The sequence below is a fragment of the Juglans microcarpa x Juglans regia genome, chromosome 3S, assembly GCF_004785595.1.
Source record: "Juglans microcarpa x Juglans regia isolate MS1-56 chromosome 3S, Jm3101_v1.0, whole genome shotgun sequence".
Classification (NCBI taxonomy): Eukaryota; Viridiplantae; Streptophyta; class Magnoliopsida; order Fagales; family Juglandaceae; genus Juglans; species Juglans microcarpa x Juglans regia.
Genome location: NC_054599.1, coordinates 17,472,046 through 17,500,034, shown reverse-complemented (window position 1 = coordinate 17,500,034; position 27,989 = coordinate 17,472,046). Strand labels below are relative to the sequence as shown.

The 27,989-nt window shown below is 33.5% G+C and overlaps 2 protein-coding genes across 2 annotated transcripts; one reads left to right on the top strand and one right to left on the bottom strand.

Moving 5' to 3' along the window:
• Window positions 1-309: 309 nt before the first annotated feature.
• Window positions 310-12,253, top strand: LOC121258434 (threonine--tRNA ligase, mitochondrial 1-like). Its single transcript, XM_041159945.1, is given in 21 exon segments — window positions 310-621; window positions 703-940; window positions 1,061-1,120; window positions 1,376-1,411; window positions 1,413-1,466; window positions 2,668-2,742; window positions 2,851-2,979; window positions 3,062-3,151; window positions 4,543-4,631; window positions 4,709-4,805; window positions 4,888-4,974; window positions 5,587-5,671; window positions 7,929-8,023; window positions 8,323-8,355; window positions 8,445-8,531; window positions 9,552-9,644; window positions 10,236-10,328; window positions 10,421-10,642; window positions 11,214-11,285; window positions 11,528-11,599; window positions 11,942-12,253. Coding segments are annotated over 21 exon segments (2,031 nt in total). The 5' UTR covers window positions 310-493; the 3' UTR covers window positions 12,038-12,253.
• Window positions 12,254-16,035: 3,782 nt separating this feature from the next.
• LOC121258860 (protein RICE SALT SENSITIVE 3-like) lies at window positions 16,036-18,289 on the bottom strand. Its single transcript, XM_041160388.1, has 7 exons — window positions 17,928-18,289; window positions 17,712-17,762; window positions 17,436-17,612; window positions 17,204-17,309; window positions 16,969-17,010; window positions 16,821-16,877; window positions 16,036-16,659 (listed from the first exon to the last, which is right to left on the bottom strand). The coding sequence occupies exons 1-7, from the start codon at window positions 18,062-18,064 to the stop codon at window positions 16,198-16,200; spliced, it is 1,032 nt and encodes a 343-aa protein (XP_041016322.1). The 5' UTR covers window positions 18,065-18,289; the 3' UTR covers window positions 16,036-16,197.
• Between the last annotated feature and the right edge of the window lie 9,700 nt (window positions 18,290-27,989).

Genomic DNA, 27,989 nt, shown 5'->3' with positions numbered 1-27,989 from the left:
TTTCAAATTTTAATAAAAATCTAACAAACTTTTCTCAGTCGAATACATTTGCTATGACCAACAAAGACTTATTTTTAAAAATCCTCTATAATTAATTATTAAGAATAATTTAAATTAAAAAATGCAATAAAATAAAATTTATAAATCATATAATACATTAGATATAAATCATATAAAAATTTATAAATAAAATATTATTAATTTTCAAAAAATGTGTAATTCAGTTGTGCAACTCTTTTTTCGATAGAACGTAACTATTTGGAAAATCCGACCACAACCAGTATGGTCTAAAACCTCTCCGCATCCCTCTTGGTAACGGAAGGAGCAGACTAACGGACTCGCATTGGCTTTATGCCATGCGCATGCGCTAGACTCATCAGGTGTGCCCTCTCGTAACGGGTCCGCCGCTCTTCCTCCTCCTTCTCAGCCGCATTTCCCGCGTAAATTCTCTGTCCTCCGCCATTTCTCTTCCACGCCTTCGCCACTTGCTTCTATGGCCGCCAATCGCCCCAAAGACGAAGCGTACCTTAGTAAAGTCATCCCTAAACGCATCCAGCTCTTCGAGTCCATCGAAGCCCAGCAACTCACTCACCGTCAGTCCTTCCCCGCCGATCCCGTCAAGTAAGAAATATATGACCCAAACCCGTCTATCCTTCACTAACAATTCATTCGTTGATTTCGTTGTTTTTTTTCTTTTTCAAGGATTACGTTGCCGGATGGGACAGTGAAGGAAGGAAAGAAGTGGGTGACGTCGCCGTTGGATGTGGCGAGAGAGATTTCGAAGAGCTTGGCTTCGAACGCGTTGATTTCGCAGGTGAATGGGATTCTCTGGGACATGGCGAGGCCCTTGGAGGGCGACTGTGAGCTCAAGCTGTTCACTATCGATAGCGACGAAGGCCGTGACACCTTCTGGCATTCCAGTGCGCACATTCTCGGCCAGGTACTGGCATTTCCACATTTTCTCGTGCATTTAAGTTACTTCTATCTTATTTGGAAACGACATTAAGTTTTTAATGTTTGACTCAATTGGGATGGTAAATTTGTTGTTATGGTGGCGCAGGCGCTCGAGCAGGAGTATGGTTGCAAGTTGTGCATTGGACCCTGTACAACGAGGGGAGAGGTAAATTTCCATGTGTGATGTAACTTAACATGATTTCTTTGGCAATTTGGTCATTGGTAATTGCTAGCATAGTTCTAACATAAGTTCTTTTATCACCCAAATTGTTGTTTGTTGTTATATAGTTTTTATTATATTGCTAAATTTGAGATCTTAGTGTCTAAAACAGTTGTAACGATTTTTTCGATGTAACTATCTTACAAATATAGAGTGCGGATTACGCCTTTTCCTTATGAAATGATGCAAATGATATTACAGGGTTTCTATTATGATGCATTTTATGGTGATTTGGGCTTTGAATGATGAATACTTCAAGCAAATTGAATCAGGGGCAATGAAGGCTGTTACGGTATTTTTTAACTTCTCATCCAAAATATGATTTCACTTCAATGTTTCTGGTTCTGTTTTCGATGTTAATAGAAACTGTTGCTCCTAGGGTTGTAAATAAACGAAGACTATTAGTCTATTAGACAACTCGCTCGGGATCAGCTCAACCAAAATCGAACATTGTCTGGTTCATTTATTAAATCAACCGTTTGCAGACACAAATTATGATAAATTATTAAACGATATAACTTGTATAAACATGGTTTTGACTCGTATAAGCTCATATACCTTTGTATTTATTACTTCTCATAGTAAAAATAAGTTTACAATGAGATTATCAAAATTATGTAAAAAGATAATATGAAGTTATGTTTCGAATACGATAGATGTTTAACTTCTTATGTATATAATTATTGACATAAAAATACATATTTAAACCATATAGAGATATTTATTAAAACTCAAAGTTGGTTTGTCAAAATTTTGATAAGAAATTTATTTTATTAAAACTAAATAACTTGCAAACTAGCTCGAACTTGTTCAGTAAATAGATGAACATGTTCATGAATGTAAAATATAATTTGGTAATAAGCTCGTACTTGGCTTGTGTTTAAATAAAAATTGAATGAATAGAGCTTGACCACTGAAAACTCGTTTGAACTTGACTCGCTGTTGCTCTCGATGGACAAAATTACTTTTTACTATCCTGTTCCTGATGTACCTACCTGTAGAACTGAAGAAAGTCCGTAACATTGAAGGGAAGAAAATTATCACATAGTGGACAGGAGGCAAGGGATTGATTTTGAGTGGCCAAAAAATCGACACATTTACCTTCCTGCATATGAATAGCTGAGAGTTTTGGTCTACCGATGTCAATGCTTTTAATATGTGTTCATATTGAGTTTTTAGTACGTGTTTTTGTTACCTACAGAAAAAAATAACTATGTTTGAAATGCTTGAAAAATCTCAAAGGCCATCATCAGATTGTGTTTTGTTTAATTAAATTAAGGCAACCTATCTACATTACTTTAGGTGGGTTGCCTCTAGGGCTGTTCATACTTTTTCCATCTCTGATAAGTAGTAGAAATGTCACCTGTCACCAGTACCCTTTCAGAAATTCTAGGACCTTTTTCTCTCTCTCTCTCTGTGTCCCTCTCCCCCCTCCACATTAAGATGGATGCTCATTGATGATGGTAAAGCATATTGTCTTTTAAACTTTTCAGGATAAACAACCTTTCGAGCGCATTGAAGTATCAAAGGATTAGGCACTTCAGATGTTTTCTGATAATAATTTCAAGGTGAATAATTCTTTCTAATTTTCCTCATAAAAACCATATAATTCTTCTATTTTCATTTTGTAGTTATTCATTTCTGACATGTAATGCTTTTCAAACTATTTTAATCAGATCGAAATCATTAATGATTTGCCTGTAGACAAGACAATCACGGTGTACAGATGTGGTCCCTTAGTTGATTTGTGTCGTGGACCCCACATACCAAACACATCCTTTGTCAAAGCATTTGCTTGTTTGAAGGTGATGTTTCATGATGTGTCAGTGCCTTGCCTAATGATATATGCTTGCATTATTTTTCAAACATATATGTTTTTAATTCCAGGCTTCATCAGCTTACTGGAGGGGGAATAAGGATCGTGAAAGTTTACAAAGAGTTTATGGAATATTGTACCCTGATAAAAAACGTCTTCAGGTGCATTTTTATCTTCAGCCCCTCAATAAATATTTTTTACTTATAAAAGAATTGTTGTTTACTTTTTTCACATTTGCTTGTGATTCATAAAAGCTGCTTAACCACTTTGGGTTGGCTCAAGTACTAAGGGCCTTGGTTTGGTCTTGGTGGTATGGTCCCTCTAGGTTTAGGGTTCAAACCCTTGGGTGCAAACAATTTATAGGGGCCATCAAATTGGAGGAATTCTCCCTTGAATTAGCTAAGGTGCACTTGCGGAAACTCCTTGCTGAGAGCTGTGCACCCCTGGGATTAGTTAGGACTTTCCTCCTAGATGCCTGTTGCCAATCAGAAAAATATAAGCTGCTTAGACTAGGCCTTTGAGTCTGATTTTATATTTTCCCTTTTGTTCAATTGGAAATTGTACAGTATTTTTTTTTATTGGTTTACACATCTAAGACGTCACAACTGGTGGCCCCCATAGTGTATTCAGATAAGCAGATATACCTTGTATGAATGCTCTATCTGTATGTCGTTTTGTGTGATAGTATCGTCATCACAACTGGTGGCCCACCCGTTGTTTATTCAGATATGCTAATGGTCTAAAACTGCCGTGTAGACATGGCTTTGTTAGCTCATTAAATCCTTCAAATTGTTGACATGTTTGAAAATTTAGTTGATCAATTATTGTGATTAGATAGGAATGTATTTGTTACACCATGTTTTATATAAGAAAAGTGAAATACTTTAATTTAAATTGTCAAGGATTTACATGCTTGGGGAAAAACCTGTTTCTTTGAACTGAGATGCTGAATCTTTTATGCCAACACTAATTCTTTTGTCCATATTTTTCACCATTATTGGTTTATGTGGCTCAATATATCAACTGAAAAGATACTTATAAAAAATATCTTAATTGAAAGTGTCTTCTTTGCAAGTCTCCTCTCCCCTGAAAAGGTACTCAATTTCTTAAAGAGAAAAACAAAATACGTTCTTTTTTGAAAAGCCATAGCAGTATTTATCTCTTGAAAATTTGAACTAGATGAATTGTTAGCAAGCTTGTCAGAAGTTCATGGGATGTATAATTGAGCTCTGTGGATTGAGACCTGATGTAACTAAACAAATTCCAATGGCGTCGGTCAATACACCTGCTTGGCATAGCATGGTGTAAAAAATTATTGTGAAGCATGGAAATTCCCATATCTTTCATAAAATAGTAGCTATCCCATTTTTAAATTAAATGTATTTTCGATGCTGTTGTTATGGAGAATAACTCAGAAGCTTTAGTTGGGGAGTTAGCATATGGAGGAAATTTTTGTGTTTCAAGATGTGAGAAGTGGCATTAATGCGATATGGATGTGCTCATTGTGCTGAATGATGTAACTCTCTTTTCTCAGCATTAGTCTTTTGCGCAGGAATATATCAAACAACTGGAAGAAGCAAAGAAATATGACCATAGATTAGTGGGTACAAAACAAGAGCTTTTCTTTTGTCATCCACTCAGGTAGAGTATGGCTTAATATGTTTGATTTTGATTATTATAGTCATGGTTGCTCATGATAATGTTTTTGTGAATATCAGCCCAGGAAGTTGGTTCTTCCTTCCTCATGGGGCTCGGGTATACAACAAATTAATGGAGTTCATACGTGGTCAATATAGGGAAAGAGGATACCAAGAGGTTGGTTGTCAATGATTAAAGTGTTGTACTGCAGTAATTTTTAGGAACTGTAAACATGCACCTAACTTCTTGGTTTTGGCAGGTCCTGTCACCAAATATGTACAATATGCAACTTTGGGAAACATCTGGTCATGCTGCAAATTACAAGGATAATATGTTTGTATTTGAGGTGTGGCTTATATTTATTGCAGAGCATTGATTTCTGATAGTTAACAACCCTTCATATCTCTGTTCATTATGGAGGAAACTAAGCATCAAGAATAGGGAAGCAAAATTAATGGGTAAACAAGAAAAAATGATTATTTAGGGCTTCTATTATATTTTCATTCTTGTGTGTACGTTTGTTCATGGGGCATTGGTCAATAGCAGTTTTTAATTATAAACGTAGATGTTCGCCAAAAAGTAGTCTGTCAACCTAAAGTTATCTTAACCAGACAGTTTTTGAGAAGTATTTGGCTATAGCCATTTACATATGTTCTGTTAGGCAGTATTATTTTTGGAAGTCAGTTTATCTGACCACAGTGGAAGGGTGTACTCTTAAAGTGACAATGAAAATATAACACAATATCTGAAATCTTAGAGAAAGACTGGATTTATTGTCTCATGTTTTCTTTTTGTGAAAAAAATCCAATCGAAAGGGAGGAGATTGTGTTCTGTAGGACACAGAAAGTATCCCCAAAATTTTTTCATTTTCTGCACATGCTAATATGTTTCTTTGTAGATAAAAGATATTATTACATTCTCTGGTTCTTTGGTATGATGATATTTTGTTCTTTCACGGATAGAAAAACAAGAGTTTGGACTGAAACCAATAAATTGCCCCGGGCACTGTTTAATGTTTCAACATAGAGTTCGCTCATACAGAGGTAAGTTCATTTGCACTAATATTACTCTCTAGCGTAGGGGACAGATATTATTATCTAGAACAGCATCTTATATTTTGTGTTCACTTGGACACTTTGTCTGAGAACAATGTTATCATCTCTCTATTTATTTATAATGTGAGACTTTTGATGTGCTTCATGATTGAAACAGTCATGGGTTATGATAGTTTATTTAGTCATTTTGAGTTGTAGAAAGATTAAGACTACATCACTAAGTGGATATCATTGATCACTTTCATATTGTACATATGACACATTCTACAAGAACATTCCCATGGAAGAACATATGGAAGACTAAAGCCCCCTAAAAGCTTCTTTCTTTGTATGGACAGCTTCACTAGGGAAGATTCTTACCTTAGATAATCTAAGAAAATGCCGATTGATGGTACTGGATTGGTGCTATATGTGTAAGAAAAGTGGGGAGTCTATGGATCACCTATTATTGCATTGTGATGTAGCCATGAGCTTATGGAATGATATCTTTGCTAGAGCGGGACTTGTTTGGGTAATGCCAAGAAGGGTTGTTGACTTTTTGGCCAGCTGGCAAGGCATTCGAGGTAATTCTCAAATCGCAGCGATGTGGAAGATGATACTAATTTGCCTATGGTGGTGCATATGGATGGAGAGGAATGATTGGAGTTTTGAGGATCGTGACAGGACAATGGACGAGATTAGAACTTCTTTCCTTCATACATTATTCCATTGGTCGATTGTAATTAGGGGTGCAAATGGTCCGGTCTGGCGATGGACTGAATATTTTTGGTCCATCATTTTTCCAGACTAGACCGGACCAAACACCCATAGGTCCCGATATCGGTCCGGTCCGGTCCGGCTTGGCTTAATTTTTTTTCTTTTTTTAAATAATTAATAAAAAAATTTTATTTAAAATACTAAATTAAATTAAGTGACTTATTAATGTGGATTATGTAACAAACTCAATAAAAAAATATTTTATATGGTCAATGATAATAAATTAGATGAAAATTATATAATTAATTTATATAATTACTATATAATTAATTAATTGAAATTATATATTAGTTAATTCATAAAATATTAACAAGTGTTAATAACATATTTAAAATTTTATATTGTTAATAGTGATAGGTTAGATGAAGATATATATAAAATATTATAAATTACAGAATATTAACAAGTATTAATAACATATTTAAAATTTTATATTGTTAATTGTACAATTATTATATAAATAATATATATAAAAAATATATATTTTTTTCATTCGGTCCGGTCCGGTCCGGAAAAACCCTACGTGGATCGGACCAAAACTTTTCGGTCCTCTAAAATGTGGACCGAGACCGACCGGTCTTAGTCTCGGTCCGGTCCGGTCCGGACCAAAACAGTCGGTCCGTTCAACCGGACCGTTTATCACCTCAAATTGTAATAGATTTTAATGGCATGAACATACATGATTTTCTTGTATATGTCCCATATACTTGGCTTCGCCTATATTTAATAAAATTCCTATTTACTGATAAAAAAAAAGTTTTAAATGATATTCTAAGCGTCCATGATTCTCTTGTAAACTTCCTGTGTACATGGCTATGCCTATCATCCTCATCAATAAAATAAAGATTTAAATGAAAAAATTTTGTTATAGGAAGGTTTTTTATGCATGACGAGTTTAGTTATGAAGGGCCCATTTAGACCCAGGTTGTCTTAAAGTAACCCTTAATGCTACTAGAAGTATGAACCCATCTCTCATGTTTTTGTGACATGATACCATGTGTAAGTGGGAGTTTGGTAGTGTATCTGTTTGGTACATTCTAAAGTTGCTGGTATATGGTTGGATTATATAGGTTGATTGGTAACAAGATTTGTGAACCATGACTGCTGAGTCATGAAATTAGTCTTTAATAAAATCATTGTTCAACTTCAACTCTTTGACAATATAAATTAAAAAACCAAGGCGTTTCAATTGTAATGTTGACTAGTCCTTTTAGAATATGGGCTCAGATGTGGCTTAGAGTCTTCCATGAGTTGTTGTAACTGCAGAGACAATACTGTAGGGGAGGTCGGTTTAGTTCATGCTTATTGTGTTACAGCTGCCCCATGCCCCTTCCATTTCTTATTTTTATAGGTACATTTCATATAACACGTTGTAGTTATAAGGGTTCCCCGCATGAGGCAGAAGCAGTACAATTTATAGGACTTCTTTTTATTGTTGTTTACCTTATACATAGCCTTCACCAGAAAGCTTATGTACATTGTTTTGCAGAACTTCCTCTTCGACTGGCTGATTTTGGGGTTTTGCACCGCAATGAGGCCAGTGGCGCACTAACTGGACTAACTCGTGTCAGGAGATTTCAGCAGGTGCCATTTTAAATGTGGCTCTTAATGAACATTATAGTTTTTTGGTGATAAAATGCATCAGGCCTAGGCAGGTTTTTTCTAATTTATTTTATTTTATTTTTATTTTTAAAATTAGGGTCTCACTCTAATCATAGAATTTGAGTTTTTTTATTTCAATGGGCTTGAAGGTCCATTGAAGCAGACGCAGTCAATCATTGTGGTGGACCCCGTTTTATATTAGTAGCTTTGAAAAAAAAATTTGTTGCCTGAGGTGACTGGGAATAGTTACCTGACTAATTTTAGTTCAAATCTTGGTACAGGATGATGCTCACATCTTCTGCCGGGAGTACCAGGTGAGTTGAATTTAATTGACTTCTGATGTAACTTTTTTTTTTTTTTTGGCTTCCTATGCCCATTGTTCTAAACATGCTCCATCTAACAGATAAAAGATGAAGTTCGTGGTGTCTTAGACTTCATCAAACATGTCTATGATATATTTGGATTCACTTTTGACTTGAAGCTCTCCACGGTATGCTATTTGCTCCTTATTTGTGCTAAACATATTGTACCTGTTGATTGGATGTTTCTAAATTGAGTTTAATATGCTGCTTATAATTTCTCCTTCTTGAGTATTACTGCCATTTGAATTACAGTACGGACATTCTATACCGTAACCTTTTGAAGTCACAAGATTTCATGGTAATTTTTCAAAGGTTTCAATACACAAGTTGGAGTTGCTTGTTAATGAATATTTTGTCAATAACTATGTGCCTAGTGGGCACAATGGCAGAAATGACAATATTAACAATGTTTTTCTCAATTCTAAAGGCAACAATTTAAGCCAAAAACAACAATTTCATAATCAAAACTACTTTACGACAATAACAATATTTGGTTATTGTTATGAATAAAACTTCTTGATTACCTATCATTAAAAAAAACAATATTTGGTGTGTGATGGTGCAAGGGAAATATTAATATTGATTTAGAAGGGCTTGGGGGAAATTTGTAAGATTCATCAAATGTGATGGGTGTTGGATCAAGCGATCTGGTGCTATTTTTGGTGTGGGCGGCTCTGAGGATTTATTTTTTAAAACCGTTTATGACCGGATGTGTGATCATTTTAGTTTTTCGTTTTCATGCTTCAGGACTTTTCTTTACTTTGTTATCTTTTTCTACGGTGGCGTTTCTCAATTCTCATGTTACGCCCTGTATGCTTTTTTTTTTTATCGGTAAAGATAAACATAACCAAGCGTATACGCCCTGTATACTTGGACAATGACTTTTGATCATTAATATAGTTTAAGGTATTAATAATATAAAATGCAAATCCTTTATTTCCAAGTTGAATATGCACATGTCATTGTGTGTGGAATGCACCCTTTGTTTTTAGATTGGTATGATGCCTTATCTGTTAGGTGTGGGCAGCCATCTTTTTACAGATATGTTGTCTCCTTCAACACTCTTTTCCTTTCAGTGTGCATGTGTTTAATGGAAATGACATTTTACTATATGTTACCGAATATCTCTATTGGTATGAATATTTTAGAGGCCTGAGAAGTACTTAGGAGACTTGGCTACATGGGAGAGAGCCGAGGCTGCTCTTACAGAAGCATTGGATGAGTTTGAGAAGCCCTGGCAGGTAAAATTCTCCTTCTTACACTTCAACTGTAGATGAGCACCTACCCAGTCCTTATCAATACTTTCAATATGCTACATGACTATGTTGCAATGACAAATATATACTATCATCATTATGCTTGATCTAGAATTCATCTTCTTGTTCAATGTACATTGAGCTTGGCTGAAACTGGATTTGAAACTTTGATCATGCTAAAGTCACCTTTAAGTCAAACAAAATGTAGCTTGAGAATACCAATCCATTTTATGTTTCTTAGCATACATTCCAGCAATTTGAACGAAATCAATGATATGATACTGTAGTTATCAGAAATATAATGACTAAATGGTGATTTTAGAGGGTTTTCTATCAATTGGATGGCTTGAACCTATAGATTTGATCCATTTGAGGGAAAGGGGCTAAATGCTTATGGTTAATTTATTTTCCAGTTACACATTTCCTTTCCTCTGCTTTAAGTACAGTGTAGCAGAGCTTCTATGATTTGTAGAAAAATAATTTGCTGATGGATGGATGTTGATTATTATATGCTGATGTTTGTTTTGAGCAGTATTCTATATAGTCTCCCCATTCTCTCAATGCTTATGTTTGCAGACAAATGAAGGGGATGGTGCATTTTATGGACCAAAGATAGATATCAGCGTATCTGATGCATTGAATAGGAAATTCCAATGTGCAACGTTACAGGTTCATGGTGTTCACTTTATTTGTATTATGTCTTTCAATGAGATTTGGTATTGCGGAACTACCACTTTAAAGATCAATGCCTGTGGTTGCAGCTGGATTTCCAGCTCCCTGCTCGTTTTGAATTGTATTACTCAGCAGAAGATGAAGCCAAGAGGGAGAGTCCTGTTATGATACACAGAGCTGTTCTAGGATCTGTTGAGCGTATGTTTGCTATACTGTTGGAGCACTACAAAGGGAAATGGCCCTTCTGGCTTAGTCCACGCCAAGCAATTGTTTGCCCAGTGTCAGAGAAATCTCAGCCATATGCACTAAAGGTAGTTTTTGAATGCACTTTTCAGCAGTCATTATATTGGTTAATTTTTCATGTTTTTTGTAAATATATGATTGCACGAAGTTGTTCTCAGTAGTTGGTAGCTTGAGCTCAAGTTTCAATCTTAGACTTATTTTGTGGATCTTAATGAGTTTATCTCATGCCAAACTCGAGGTACTCAAAACTTTAAGGTAAAAGGTCTGGTTGAGTCAAGCGATATGTTGGTTGAGATTAGCTCCTGTATGATATAAACAAGCATTAGGCTGCCAGAGTAAACCCAGTGACAATCTCTTGAGCTGTTTTTCCCAATTTTTTAATGATTAAGCCTTTGTTACGAGTTTCTCAAGTCTTTTCGCAGTAGCTATAATGATATAATTATCTATTGCTTACTAGCATATTGAGAGGCATCTGTATATTGAAGGGATTCATAACTGTTAGAAGCACTTGTTACTTCAATAGCATTGATAATTTATAGTCATGAAATGTTTGCATGCTTGCGTAAGATATGCTCTTATGTATAAGTTCTTTGAGGTTTATTTGAAGTTCTTTTCTATACTCTTAATGCTTTCTTGTAGGTGCAAGATCAGATATTTAAGGCTGGTTATTATGTTGATGTTGATACTACTGATAGAAAGATCCAGAAAAAGGTGCATTTATAATTCCTACCTTGCATGTTTTGTTTGTCTATTACACAACCAAGAACTCCCTTTCTTGTGAATTGTAGAGAGAAGTACGATATGCCCCTAGAAAACTCAATATTCTGCCTCGTAGTGTTATGGAAAAGAGAGATACATTATTCACTCCGTCTCTCTCTTTCCCTTATATACTTCTCTAATGTGGTATAAGTAAGAGATTCTTTTCATTTACTGATAGCTTTAGGTTCCTGCAGGTTAGGGAAGCTCAGTTGGCACAGTACAACTTTATATTGGTTGTTGGGGAGGAGGAAGCCAACACTGGACAGGTTCTACCCCTATACATTACTAGTTTAGAATTCTTATTTGCTGGAATGTCCCCTATAGACAGTTTAATATAGAAGGTTTTGCCATTAAATTTAGGTCCATGAACGAATGCATTTGCTGCTCTCTTATATGAATTGTGGGTGAACTGTTTTGTTCTCTGCTTGGGTTTTAAGATTCATTAACCATGGATTTAGGTCCATGTACCAATGCAATTGCTCTCTCTCTCTCTCTCTCTCTCTCCCCCCCCCCCCCCCCCCCCCCCCCCCCCCCATCTGTGCGTGTAAATAAAAACATTAGGCTTAGCATCGATTTCGGGCAGAAATTTACCGTTCTTATTGTTACAGGTGAGTGTACGAGTCAGAGACAAGGCAGATCATTCGGTAATGAGCATTGAGAACCTACTGAAACACTTCGGGGAAGAAATTGCAGCATTCCATTAAATTTTTGTTCCATATGATATTAACATATGCATTTCACTTCATTCAAACCAGAATATTAAAATGCCCTTTTACTTGGGGTTTAAATCTTGCTGATTAGTATCAATTCTTGTTTTGGGCTTGTATCTTCTGTGTGGGAATGAATTTTTGTTTAGTTTATTTTCCCTCTATTTTTGTTGCTTGAAAGAAACAGGAAAAGAAAAGGCGTATTTGCACTTTCTTGTCACTGGCTCTTATAATTCTCCTCAAGATAGTTTGATAACAGCTATCAAAAGTACCAGAACCTTTATATATCTTCTAATTTGAGGCATTATAAACCTCCCACATCGACATGGGCATTAGCAATCACGTTGTCCACGCCGATTTCTTCTGTTACGTTTTTCTTCCAGACATTAACTGTAATATAACCGCAGTTCTTGTGGGGCAAGGCCGCGCCACCACGACAAGCTAAACCTGTCTGTCTTGAAAGCTCTAGCCTCGTACGGACCATATCTAACGCTACGAGCACAAGGGAATGAGTAAACACAGGGTATAGTTTGCAAATATGAATCTATTTTTTCGTTATTTTAAAGAAATCACTCTAAATTCACAGGAAGAAAAGAACAATCTCTCAATAGAGGTTTGAGATTGAATAAGTCCATAAAACAATAACCAGTTTGTCAAAAGCAAATCCTAAGTTATTAAGTATAATAAGAATCAAACAGGAAGTCTAAACTACTAAAATTGTACTTTTGGATAAATCAAATGGGAGTGGAGACGTTCCCGCTTCAAGCAGACTCAAATAGTAACTCCCGTTGGACCAAGTGAATTCTTTGTCTGATTCTTCTCCGATTGAACTTTTAGCATGTGTTTCCTTTCTTATTGTTCTTCCTCCCCAAACCCTTTCTTGGCACTTTTAAGTTGTTAAAGGCTTGACTGTTGGTCTAAAAGTTTCAAAACTACTAGACTTTAATTTGATTAAGGCTTTAACTTTTAAAGTCATAACATTCCACCATGCTTTTGAATTTAATGTCCACGACATTCTATTCTATCGAAACTAACCTAATAGTGGTCATTTATCTTTTGGCAAATGGCCTCTACTCATCTATTAGTATTCAATGGTTTGACTTTGACACCGTGCTTATATATAGTATCAAGACTTTATAATCTTGCCTTAGGCTGCTTTTCTGTGACTCGAATTTGTGACATGGTTCCATACTTTGAGACTAATTGTTAGGCTTTTACTGATATTGTGCATGAATATGATCAATGATAACCCACGTAGAACTCTTTAGAAGCTCCACGCCACTTAGTTAAAAGCTCAATTAATATATAGTTTTGGAATTGAATCATTTGGTGTTGAAGTACGTGTTTAGGTTCATTACAAAAGGCCCCATGAGGATCAATAGAAGACAGAGACTGTGGGTGTAACTGAATGACCCAAATGCTTCTTTTAAGGCACGACACATGTAAAACCGAGTGGACATAGGAAACTGTTAGGAATTTGAGTCAATATTCTGCAAAACCTTGATGGGACCATAGTATCTAGCTAGGTGAAAGTAGGTTGTCTAAGTGATCTCAATTCAACTTATTTCAACATATTATTCACAATTCAACTCAACTCATTTCAACATTAATGTAGCTTAAACACATATCTCAACATATTTACATTCAAACACATTTCAATGGAACCTACAAAATATCATTATTCATAGATAAACTCATATCATCTGAGATCATCTCAACATCTAAATGCAGTCTAAAACTTTGATAGTTTAGCTACACTCTTATCTACTTTTGCAACTTGAGATATACCAAATCACCTACCTCAAATTCTGTTTTGGTATCAGACTCTGATGCTTCATGGCTGATTGTGCAAACAAAAGTTTCAACTTTAGGCTCCATTTGGATACAAGAAGTGTTTCATTTCATCTAATCATTACAATTTTTTCAAATTCCTACACAGTATAATAAACAACTCAACTTTTTTAAATCTCAAAATAACAATAATATTAAAAAATAATATTCTAGTAATATTTTATTTAATTTTTAATTTTTATATCAATTCATCTAATCTCAACTCACTGTATAAACCACGCCTTAATGAACAAAATTTCGTCTCAAGACCTTAATTCTAAATTGTTCATGAAACATATGCACAAGATTGTAGTTGATGACGTAATGTTTGTTCTGTTAATTTAGGCTTGTTGGGACTGAAGCTTGCCAGGTCTTAAAAAACTAGTGTTGGGCCTACACGAGGTCCAATAAGTCTTAAAAATTGAACCGGACCGAGTATAAAATTTAGGATGCAAAGAAACCATTCTTATTTGTTGGCATCCGAAGAGACCAATGTAAATACGAACAAAGTGCAGGTTTAATCCTAAAGTAGGGTAGACATTTATTGTCTCAATATCCACGTGTAACATGTGTATGGGCGTACAATTACGGGGCCAACCACTAGATGCAGTAGAAAGGGCCACTTGGAATTAAAGATCTTTAAGATCCACAGAAAGATACAAAGTTCACCTCGAGAAAAGAGGATCTCAAGAACATGGTTTTTTTTTTAACTTTACAGATAAAAAGATATGAGTTAAAATTTAAATTAAAAATTAAATAAAATATTATTAAAATATATTTTTTAATATTATTTTTATTTTAAAATTTAAAAAAATTAAATTTTTTATTTTATTTTATGTAAAATTTTAAAAACATGTGTAATAATGAGATGAGTTGAAAAATAACGACAAATATTAACATATTAAGGTATCTCATTTGAATATAGAAATAATTTTATCTAATTTAATCTCATTATTAAAATTTTCTCAAATTTTTATAAAATATAATAAAAAATTTAACTTTTTAAATTTTAAAATAATAATAATATTTTATTCAACTCATTTAAAATATCTCATTTCATTTTATGTCATCTCACTATTAAAACAAATCCTAAATATATTATTGATGTAGCAGTTTATCACATCAATTTATATATAAAAAAAATATTAACACTTTTTAACTCTTTTGATAAATATAATAGCTCCTATAATAAATAGTTCATCACACATCTGATTTTGGAATAGAAAAACATAACTCTTGAGACGGTTTTTAAACTCAAACAGGAAATCACCCGCCAGACAACATCACTCGGAGCAACAACATCTAGGATAAAACCTGAAAACATCTAAAATCAAATTGGTTCATAATTAACAAGTATTTTACAAATTATTCAAATAAAAGAAACTAAGGAAAAGTACTGCATGGGGTATAATTATGTATATAATTAAGACTACAATCCCACTTATTTTATCTTGCTTTAGCTTTTTGCCAAATCTTTGCATTTTTTTTAGAATTGGTATAAAGAGATTATACAAAATAAATTTATAAATTGATGTGATTTCATAAAATCCGTTAGATCTATTTTATAATAAAAATAATTTTTACAGTCTGACGTATTATATCAAATCACATCAGTTTATGAATTTATTTTTGTGTAATCCCTTTGTGACTAAAGTAATTTTTTTTTTTTAATTGGTGCCATCCGCTTTTATGAATTTATCTTAGTTTACCCTTTTTAACCATTTTCTATTTTAGGTAAATTCACTTTCATGGGTAAAATGTTTTTTTTTTTTTTTTTGCAAATACTTTTGAGTAACTTTTTATTTATTTATTTATCAAATTGTAATGATCAGTCCAATACCAAGACTGATCAAATAAAGAATTTATTGGGCCTTAATATTTTTAATTTGGAAATTTCTTGGTTTCTCCAATAAGAGGCCCTTCATTTTTAAGTTTTTAATTTTAATTTATTTAACTTTTATTTTTGCTTGAGGGCTGCAAGCCTGCATCGATACGGGGCCTAGCTTGGATTGAAGCCTTTTCTGCAAATCCCTTTAATTCGTTCCCTTCTGCCTCTCTCCCGCACACAGACGCACGCGAATGCATGCATGCGCGCGCGCGCGCTCTCACAAACATATTATTGTTAATTAATAATACTCGTTCACGAAAACTGGGAAGATTCAAACTTGCGTAAAGCTAAAGCTTAACCCAGTAGATAAGGAACCCCCAATGTTAGACATGCATCAAGCGCTCAATTCTCATACAATCTAATAAAAACCCAGTTGCCGTACCGATAGTTAGTCCTAAAATCCATTATTGTTGTTGGGTCCGGCACCGTTTTTCACATTCTAATCTTGGCTCTGATGGAAATGCTTTTGACGACGTTTGGCGGCCATGGAACTGCTGCTCTCACCCACTTCGAGTTCAGGCCTATATATCTCTTCATCAATCTCCTTCTTCGCTACTTTTTCCATTTCAATAAATTCTAATGTCTTCTGAGATGATGATATAAACTCATGTGACTGTGGCGCTGTGGTTGGCGGCACAACTGAGGGAAGCTTGGAGAGAAGGGCTTCAAGGCTGCTCATGGAAGGTGTTATTTTCAAAGGCTGGTTGTATTGGTGATCATAGAATTCAGTTGGGGATGCAAGAGCAGTGGCTTGGAACTGCCATGCTTCTGGGGTGCCGTATCCATCCACGTTGAAGGGGAATGCGAAGGAGGATGGATGGGGTAAAAGCACGCCTGGGATGCTTTCAATGTAGCTGAATTTCTTTCTTAGTGAAACAACGTAGCTCAGGTCTTCAATTACCTTGAATATTATACCAAGAACATAAAAAAAGAAAAAAAAAAAACAACAGAAGGAAGGAGTTTGAAGGACATTGTTGGATTGACTTGTTAAAAACTGAAAACCAAGTGTGTGTGTGTGTGTGTGTGAGAGAGAGAGAGAGAGAGAGAGAGAGAGAGAGAGACCTTGTGAATGGCTCCTAACTGAACAACACCTTCTCTAACTGCAATCAGAGCTATGGTCTGAAAGATATTAATTAATTGATCAATTAAACCAAGATTAAAAGTAGGTCTAGCTAAAAATTTTGGAGGTTATCAGTTTTAAATGGAATACCTTTATACCAGACTTGAACTGTGCTTCCCATGTCCGAGGTTTCTGCAAAACAAAAACATTGAGTTAGAAAAAAATACATTTTACTTGAAGAAACATGGCACTGAAACACAGGCTCATTCATTTAAGTTGACAATTTTTTTCTGCAAGCAAGTACTATAAATTACTTGTTTAAGCACAAACATGAAGAAATCAGAAACTTGTCTAAGCACTGATCATCTGGATAAATGATGCTTACTGACTCCGCCGAGTTGTGCCATGCTGTCAAGAAATTGATTTCTTGGTCATTTGGTTCTTTGTATATCCACTTATGACCATGATCTGCAGCCACTTTTCCTATCAAACTGCTCCATTTGGAAGCAAAGCACATCATGTTGCTTTCTTTCTAAGTGATGTATGTATAGGGCTAAAGATATACTAGTTGAGATCAGTATATGGATTTATATATAAAATCTATAACTGTCACTTACCCTTCTCCGTAGTTGTAGATCTCATGAGACATCTTGAAAAAGAGCTCTGGTTGCAGCCCTTGGTAGTTTTGAAACTCACAATTACCATAAGTTGATGAGCCAGGACAATCCCCCGAATTTATTTCACCTACTGATGAGGCAGCAAAATTGCAGAAACCATCTTCCCAGACTAATATCCTGACATAAATGTAAATATATATAATGATATCAAAGACCCAATTTATATGCATTAATGCTAATTATACACCAGATTTACTTGGAAACTAAAGGAAATACCAGTTTCTCCTGTTTCCTTTTGACCTATCGTATGCTCCTTGACCATCCCATCTGTAGTAAAAACAACATAGCATGAAATTTAAACACATATGGTGAATCTGTAATTTGGGAATAAAGATGCATCATTAGTCTATGCGTGTGGTGGATTAACATGGGAGTATGAATGCTTGTAAATATCTTGTTTTTCTTGTTGAAATATCATCTGTTTCTTCTCACTTGGGTGGGGGGTAATTTCTGGGTAGGATTCTCCAGAAGACTGCATAAACCCACTGGGAATTTTGATGAATGCACAGACTTCGTAGGGTGTGTTGAAGGAGATGAGTCACAGCTAATGAACTGAGATGTTCTTCCATATCGACTCCTCACACTATACTCACTTTCCCCTATTCCTCTCCTTTGCATATCTATCTTCAAGAAAAGAGAGACGCAAACATTCTACCCTCTTTTTATAAGCGGCCTCTACCAACTATTATGATTTCTTTTCCTGGGCAAACTATATCGATCTAGGAAATTACTCAGACATTATCTCTCTCTCTCTCTAATCCAGCAAATATTTCATTAAAGGAAATCAATACACATGAGCAGTGGCAGAATTACCAACAAACGCCCCGTTACAACAAACGAAGTGCAAAAGTAAAAAATAGATTGCCCCATTGAAATGCATCCAATGGCGCGCTACACTTGTCGTATCAATAATTTCACCACCCCAAGATCTTTTAGATCTAAGTCACCCCCATCTCACCATCATTGGCGTATAGACTCCAATCGATATGGTCATTCCACTGTGTTTATGTTTTCCCTGATCGAAGATGGCAGGAGATATCGTTCTCTTCTGTGAACATCTCAAGATAATAAATTACAGTGCACTACCAATAATTTCCATCGCTTTCAACCATAGCATTAACACAGTTTGCACAGCTCATTTTATCATCTCATCTAATCATTACAACTTAATTTTAAGTTTATTGTAGTTAATTGCAATATATATGGACTTTAATTTTTTCCCTTCCCGATTCCCGAGTATAGTCTCTTTTTCAACCTCCATTGAAGCATACCCTCCCACGTCACAACCTTTTTCTCGCCAACTCTCACCCCAATTATGAATTATCAGAGGAGGACCGAACCTTATTATTCTCAGACTACATCATGAACATTGAGCAGTTCCATTTATGTGAAGATCCGTCTCCCTCAGACACAGTATTTTTTTTTTTTTTTGTTTTGCCATTTCTTTATAAGTAGGTACGTAATATTAAAGCTGGGCTAATATGTAATTTTAAACTAACTAGAATTTCACTTATTGTAAAGTTGTTCGAGCATGTGGACCAGGCATGTCCCACTTCTATCGATCGCATGCATTCTCACTCAAGCAAGCGTACGTTGGCAAAGCAGGATTAATCAAGCTAATTCTCTACATCACGTTGACTCGAGCTGTCGATCGAGCGAATTTTCTTTTGTCGTAATTTGACATAATTTATATAAATTTGACTCACCTGGCCCACACTTAACAACACTTAAATAGTTAAATTAATTACTACACAAATATTGATTCATGGCTTGATTAATACTAGGATTTGTCAACACAAATGTTTACATTAACAATATTAATTTTTGTTGATGCCGGTTGAGTGAGATTAATTAACTTGTTTATTCAGAAGACTATTAGCTAGATCTGGTCATAATTTGCCTTAGAGCACCTATTCTTCAATAGAGGTGACAAATCGTGTTCGCGAGTCATGTCTGCATATTAAAAATGGTACGTGAGAGCGTTTTTGCCAGGGTCCATGGCCATTTTTTTAGTCTTAATTTTCTCTTTCTTCCGGGGGTTCATCATGTGTCCAAAAACTATCGAGATGTATTATGTTTACGCACAAATCTTACACGAGATAATTAATTATACATTGATGTGATTTACTATAATATGTCATATCTATTTTATAATAAAATTAATTTTACAATAATGTAATGAATCATATTATATCACACCGATATGTAAACCTTATTGTACGTATTATGTATTGATCAAATATGTCTCGAACTATCATGTTCCAATAAGTCCAATTATATTAATTTAGTTAATTAGTCATTCAGCAAAAGTTAATATATACTTGATTAAGATCAGGTGGCTTAATTATGGGGTGGCGTAGAGACGTACGTAATTACATATCTGGGAATCAAGAGACTTTCAATTTATCATATAAATTTGAAAAGTCTTAAATGAGAAAATAGATATATGATCAAGATTTATATATAGTACTCATGCATGATTTATAATTTGTTATTTATTTAATGCTACCCGAAATATTTATACGGTCAACATTAATTTATATGGATCTTACTTTTTAAGTAGTGTCTTATATGTTTTTCTCGCTTAAGACCCCACAATTATGAACAAGAATTAATTCAGACCATCTTTTTCACGTTTCACGCCCAGCTTTGACGCTTCTAGATCACTACGTACCCATCATGTGGTACTGTGGCTGATCTCTGCACAGTTTTATTTTATATTTAAAAAAAGCTGTTCGAAGCTTTTATTAAATTCAAAGTTCAAAAGTATGTGCATGCACAGTGTAAAGGCCAAAAGGGCAAAAAAAAAAAAAAAAAAGAAAGTAAAAATCTGTTTTAATACAAAAGTCAAAAGAGTACTTTCTCTGGATACCTTTCTCCAAGTGTAAATCCAACTGTAATGCATTTTGCTCTAAAGTAGTAGAGCTTATAAATGTTATGGGCAGAGGATGATCTGGTGCACTATCACATATACCATATCATGATCACTGACTATATTTTGTATATTATCAAAATGCATGCCAACTAGCATTTGCCTGGACTTCTTCTCTCATGCATGCATGCGTGGAATTCATTTCTTTTCCACTAGATGTATGTTGATCAGTCTCCATTCTGCAGTTCTATTAAAAAAGAATTACTTTGTGATCTATACAGACGAGAGTTAGCATCAGTATCAGTACTCTTATGATCAGCAGGGAGCCAAGGACCCCACCATTAATTAGGCCAGAGAGAGCTAAAGCACAAGAATCACGTATACATACATGATTCTTTAACAGTTCTGATATGAAAAGATCAGCATATTAATCTCAAGTCATGTCATAAGAAGGTAGAGTACTTAATAATTAAGCTGTATCATCACAGCACTGTTTTAACGATAAACTTTATTAATTATTATATATATATATATATATAATACATACACACACACACAACATGAAGCTTTTGGGTTATATTTTAACGTTTTAAGGCTCTCTATGTGCTTGAGTAGTTCAATGATGACGAAATGGAAATTTTAGTGCTTTTCATTTCCCCACCCTGACATCAACAAGTTCTGAGTACAGAATATCATTACTACTCTCTCTCTGTTTGGCCGTCTGGTAAGAAAAAGACTGTCCTTTGAATATAGATCATATCAAATGCATATAATAAATGAATTAACCTTTATTAATGTACATGAGTACTACGTACTGGCATTTGCCATGCACCTTTAATATTATTTGATATTGTCAGGAATTGCCATTCATTATTTTCTTTTTGGCTTCTAATAATTCCGGCCTTGACTTGAGGTCTAGCTATCAAATAAAGGATATCATAAATGGATGGTTTCTGTTAATTAATTACATTTAAATGTTAACTATGGAGCATTAAGCAAGTGGCCGAGTACTAAACTGTGAAATTATAAAAAAAGTTGTTAAGGGGACAGATTCTGATGGTGGTAGTGATGTAAGCAGAATGAGAGGTGTTTGGATCAGCTACGAAGGGATGAGGTTTGGATTTTATTGATGGAGGTAATGGCAGCAGTAGTGGAATTATAATGTTTTGGTTTTTTGTTCCTTTTTAATAACTCTTGCAGGGTTTTCTTTTTATATTTGTGCTTGAAAAGGGAGAGGATGGATGGTATGGGAGGAAAGGAATGGCACAAGAGTCTTTGTCAAGATAACAGGTGTTGACTGATGCCCCATCCTTTTTCTGCACTAGGGAACTGGAATGGCTGATCTCTGTGCCAGTTTCCCATTGATATTCTAAATTATCCAGCCCAACAAAGAACCCACTTTAAGAATTGGCTCGGAAAGTATGTGATTTGTAAGAGATATATAATATATATATATATTATATATATCTATATCTGTGTGCGCGCGCGCGCCTTTGAACTTAAGATAGAATAATCATGCAATAATAAAACACAGCATGTATGATCATCATGTATTGGAGGTAGGGCAAGTCTGCGCGCGTCTCATCAACTCCAGAAATTTAAAAGAATATTTTATGAAAATGGCTGTCATGGGGGAGCAAAGAATTCATGTATAGCTCAACTCTAGTTTATTTCATATTTTTTGGGGATTCATGTTTGGAATTGTATGTACTATATTCACATGAGATTATTGAGAGGTAGGGTTAGGTTGCCATTTTTGTCTCAAAGAAAAATTGAAGGAAACTAAAGCTCAGTTGCTTGTTTGTTATATATTTATATAAGTGGTCGTTGTTGATTAGTTATGTATGGATGCATGGTGGTGTTATATATATATATATATATATATATATATATATATATGCAAATGAAAAAATCTTCTCATCAACTACTATTCACTATCCCACATCCCATACCCCACATCATATAAAAAACACTCTCGATCCATATTCTATGAAAAAAATTTAAATATAGGGTATGAGAATAAAGAGTGATCGATGCAGAGTATTCCTCGTATGGGAAGATCTAAATAAATGCAATGTTTCTTGGGGGGATGAAATATCAAACCCACCTATAATCAATAAACTTTATTTGTTTGAACATTGATGCATGGGAGCCACATGATTTCCCAAATGGAGACATATGCTCTTATATTTACGATAGGAAGTTGAGAGTCGTAGAAAAAAGGTACTGTGCCAAATTTCTGAAAACAGTACTGATTGGAATTCTATTTGGACAAACAAAAACTACAGAACATCAAATAAAGGAATTGCTGGTCACAATCTTTGGCCCAAAAGAGTTTGTGGACCCATCCAGAAACCCGGCCGAAGTAAAGCTGAAAATGTAGGGACTAGCTGCACGTAAAATTGGAAAAGTAAGAAGTCGAAAATATTTTAGAGAAAATAAATGATTTTTATTAATATTTCTATTTTTGAAAAATTATATATAGTTACAAAAAGATTATAAAAAAATAAATTTACAAATTGATATGACTTAATATGATACGTTAAATTTATTTTATGATAAAAATAGTTTTATAATATAACATATCACATCAAGTAACGTCAGTTTATAGATTTATTTTGGTAGAATATTTTTGTGGATAAAACATTTATTTTTTCATTATAACAGTGTAGAGACTAAAAAAATGTTTCGAAAATACTTAATTTGTGACAATCGATTGATATGGAAATTAATAATATTACATATAGACGACCATGCCACCACCCAAAAGAATTTTGCCACCCATTTTCTATTATATATGCAACGTCCACCACAAATTTGTTGGAAGCCTGCATCCCAATTCTGCAATTCTGACGGCCAATACCAAATCTCCGTGGAGGTAGAAATGTTTTTTTTTTTTTTTAATGAGATTTCAATTGACTGAATTATTGGAAATGAATCGAGACTGAGTGAGTTGGACGTCCCCTGATGATGCATTTGGGGTCATAGAAGTGGAAAGGGAAAGAGGAGGAAGATCAATTAGAGTCGGAGTCAAATCCCATATCAACTTGATCATTTGATGATCACAAGTGATAATTATATATATATTATTTGATAATTAGGACTCAAGTGAGATAAGCTGCAGCACTTAATTGGTTTAGCCAACAGAACATTGAAAGGGACTCAAAATCATAGAGAGATGGAGGGAAAATCATGATAGAGAGAATCTTTTTAGAACCCTTTTTATAACTAGGTTTCAAATGAAAGATGTTTAATTTGTAAAATTATTTAGAAGTTATTATAACAAATTCCCTCATCAGTATAAAACAGAGTTATAAAAAAAGTTTCTGTCTTTCAGTCCTCCACATATAATAGGCATTTATTAATGATATGTGCTTGATGGCATTAGCATAAGTATTAGAATATGCACGATATTATAAAAAGTAATGTTATTCATCATTTTTTTTTTATCATCCTCTCATTATTTCATGATATGACATCGGATGATTTGAAACTATTTATTATATTTCACTTGTGAACTTATCATTTAATATTACATTATGAGATGATGAGAAAAATAATGATGAATAAATTTGTTCTATTACAAATGAAAAGAACAGCTCGAGTTCACTAATTCGTATATATTCGGTTCATTGAGTAAATGAGATATTTGTAAATAATATATTCAAAGAGTAGTGCTAGGTTGTCTCCCAGCATTGACTGCTAGACATACTATTTAGCACAAATTTATCTTTTTATTTTTTAAAATTTTTTATTTATATTATTTATTATTTTCAAATATTTTTAAAAAATATAAAAAAAATCAATATATTAATAATTATTTACTTAATTATTAAGTAAAATAATTTTTAAAAAATAAAATATAAAAGATACCAAAATGAAATGTCAAAATAGCATTTTTGATATCCAAAATGAAGTAAAAGACGCACGTCAAATGATTTTTGTTTACTAGAAAATATTGTGAACTGGAGAAATGTTGAAGGGAAAGTAGGACCATCCAGTATTGGAGGTGACGCGTATGTACTGGTCCATAGACGTTGAAGATTGGGGTGGCTAGCATATACAAGTGATGGTGATTTGACAATGTAGATGATGGATTTGGGATGCGTGTTGCCGAATGAGGGTTGAGATGACGGAGATCAATGTTAATTCACAGAATTAGAATCAGTAGATCAGGAAAATGGAGTAAAAACCCTAGAGAAATACGAAACTTATTATAAGCCGAGCATGGTAAACGGAAAGAGCACTCTTATAGATAAAAAGAGACTGCAAAAAAAATAAATATATAAATTGATGTAATTTTATAAGATTTATTAAATTTATTTTATAATAAAAATAATTTGACAATTTAATTTATTTTATCAATTCACGTCAGTTTATATATTTATTTTTATATAATTTTCTTATAACAAAAATATTTCTTAAACGTAGAAATTTTGTAATATATAAAGATGATGGACATCTTCGAACAAAGGAGAAGAGGCGCCCGGAAGGCCTCCTCTCCCTACCTTTTGGAAGAAGGTTGCTGCTACCCAATTTCATGAGTTTGCTTCCTCAAATTTACACTAATGTAAATTATATTTTTTATTCTTTTCATTTTAAACATTTTATAAAAATAAAAAAATATATAATTTCATTAATAATCATTTTCTTAATTATTAAAAAATAAAATAATAAAATAAAATATCCAAAGAATAACTTAATTTAAAGGAGCAAACTCATGAGACTAAATATCATTTTCCTTTTAAATTAAAAGTGATATTGAGGACTCTTAGAGTGAATAGTGTTTGGGTAAATGAAGTACCATTAATACTTGGAGTAAGCTGTAGAAACTTTACGTTAATGTATTAGTCATAGATAGATTGTAGGATATATAGGTTATAAAATGAAATACTGGCATAATGATTACGTGGAGCAGTTATAAAATAATTGTAAGATAGTTATATAAATATAATTATTTAAAAAATAAAAAGAAATTATTAGACGCGCACGGAAGCAGGGTAAAGATCAAAGGAAAAAGCTTTTACAGCATCGTATATATCATATATAATCCTTATAATCATCATTGATCACTACAAGAAAAACGGATTTTTATGATTAATTTATTGTAACTAAAAGATTATTCGCAATTAATTTTAATTATAAATAGTCATTTCGTTAGAATTAACTGGTCATAAAAATTCATTTTTCTTGTAATGGATGGATTATTGCACAAGTAATATTTATAATGTTTTGCTTAAGGTGGTTTAGACCTATGAGTCTTTTATCATATCCTCTCCATTAATGATGGATTGAACGCAAATTTTCGATACAAAGTATAATGGAGAAAAATATGATTTCACAAAAGAAGGGTCGAATTTTTTAAATTCAATAATTTACACACACATGCATGCATGAGTACTCTTGAGGAAAATCTTCAAAATTATAGCTCGAGTATTTTAATTTTTTTAGTTAAAAAAATGACTATTAGTGAAGCGGTATATTTTTAAAAAATATTTAAAAATATTTTAAAAATGTTTGAAAAAATATATATAATTACACTAATAATAAATTTGATGGGATAAAATTATTGAACTGCCATAACTGAATAGTAGCACCTTTTCAAGAGGGAAAAATTCTATTTATCATTCCCATACACTATATTTTTTTTTTTCAAATGCGTGATATATGATGATGAGTAGAAGAATTCAATTAGTTTAAAAAGAATAAAACTAGCATTTAATAAAATAAAAAAAAATGTGGTATGTGATGTATGAAAATGATGAACAGTAAAACTCTTTCAAGAGGTACTTTCAAGAAAAATGATGATATTTATCTCACACCACAAACTTAACCTATTTTAAAATGAGTAATACTAGGGATCGGCCTATTGTAGCATTACACTCTCCACACACCTTATGTGATGTCTTTTTTTTTATTTTTAAACGTCAGATGCTTCTCTCTTATATCTCTCTCGTCTACGTCTCTCTCCTCAAGCACTCTCTCTCATCAAGCTTTCTCTCTCTTCGAACTCTCTCACTCCTCAAGCTCTCTCTCTCATCAACTCTTTCTCATCAATTCTCTCTCATCAAACTCCTCTCATCAGTTCTCTTCAAGTGTTCTCTCTCATATCAAACTATCGATTGTAACAAGAGAAAAAAAAATCAAACGGTAAAACCGATTGACATGTGAGGTGTATTTTAGTTGATGCCAAATAGTGACTGATGCCAGTACTTTTTTCTTTTTAAATTTCTTAAGCCTCCTATTCACAAAAGAAAGGAGAAGAGAAGAAGATAGAAAAAAAAAAAAAAAAAAAAGTTGTTAACCACCGTGTCACGGTATTCACCCACCAATCACCATCATCAGTACTATCAGGCCAGTACCAAACATCGCAGTGTTTTGGTGGGTAATAGCGTACGATTTCTCATCCAAATATCCGAACCATGCACAACTTGTTCATACGGTACTACTTTGTGATAGCAAGTTATTTTGTACGAGCAGCTTGCTTTTAATTTTCCAAATTAAACGAATATATATATATATATATATAGGTTGTTTATGCAGCATGGATGTACTATTTGAATCGAATTAATGAAAATTAGTATTAATTTGCTTATATATTTCCCGTCCTTGCGATAATGTTACTTCTTAGATAATGGCTTCTTCGTTGTGGATGTCTATCTTCAAGACTAACAAAGTGGGTTCCTCAAAGTACAACTAATATATATATATATATATATATGAAATGTGTTAATAATTTGCACAATAGGCCAGAGCGGATGAAAGAATTATCTTCAACTCACGAGGGTGAGGGTGATTCTTGCGTCGATACGGTCATGTTCTTCACGCTCATCCATGACAATAAATAATAAATAAGCGTATAAAAATAAATAGGGATAGACACATAGATTTATATGATTTGGCATAAAAGGCTACGTCCTCATGTATCTCTCAATGGAACGGAAGAATTTAGAATTTTGGAGTTCATAATTTGGGATCTCTGGCTAATTTCTTGGCTCTATCTATGAGCTAGATTCAGTTATAAGTTAGGCAAACGCCACACACTCATTGATAAAGAGCAGAATTCACTGTTAAAAAATTAATTTTTTCATGTGAATTCCATATTTGCTGATTTCTTTTTAAACGAATGTGCAACGCTTTTGCACTCTACGATTACAAATATAATTTCATTTCAATAAAATCAAGTCTTTATTTTTTTAAAAAAATTATATATATATATATGTTTATATATGTTTGTAACGCAAATTGGATGATATGATCAGTACTCAACAAGAGCATAGTACATCTGCTTTGAGAATTATTTTCATTTAATATCTTACGCATTGTACAAATCATATGCACCTAATATATAGTTATATATGCATGGTTTTCAAATGGAAAATGATAGTATGACTCTCAAATAATGTACTCACACGTATATTTTAATTTTTTTTAGTAGTTAAGAAAGTGACTACTATTAGTAAACTTGAATTTTTTTTTATTTTTTTTAATGGTAAAAGATGTTTAAAAAATATTTAAAAAAAAAGAAAAAAAATCTATTTGGACTGGTGTGCATATTTAGGGTGCATATTTAATATGCAGTACCTTAGCATTGTCCTTTTCAATTTGCATCCATCTCTTCA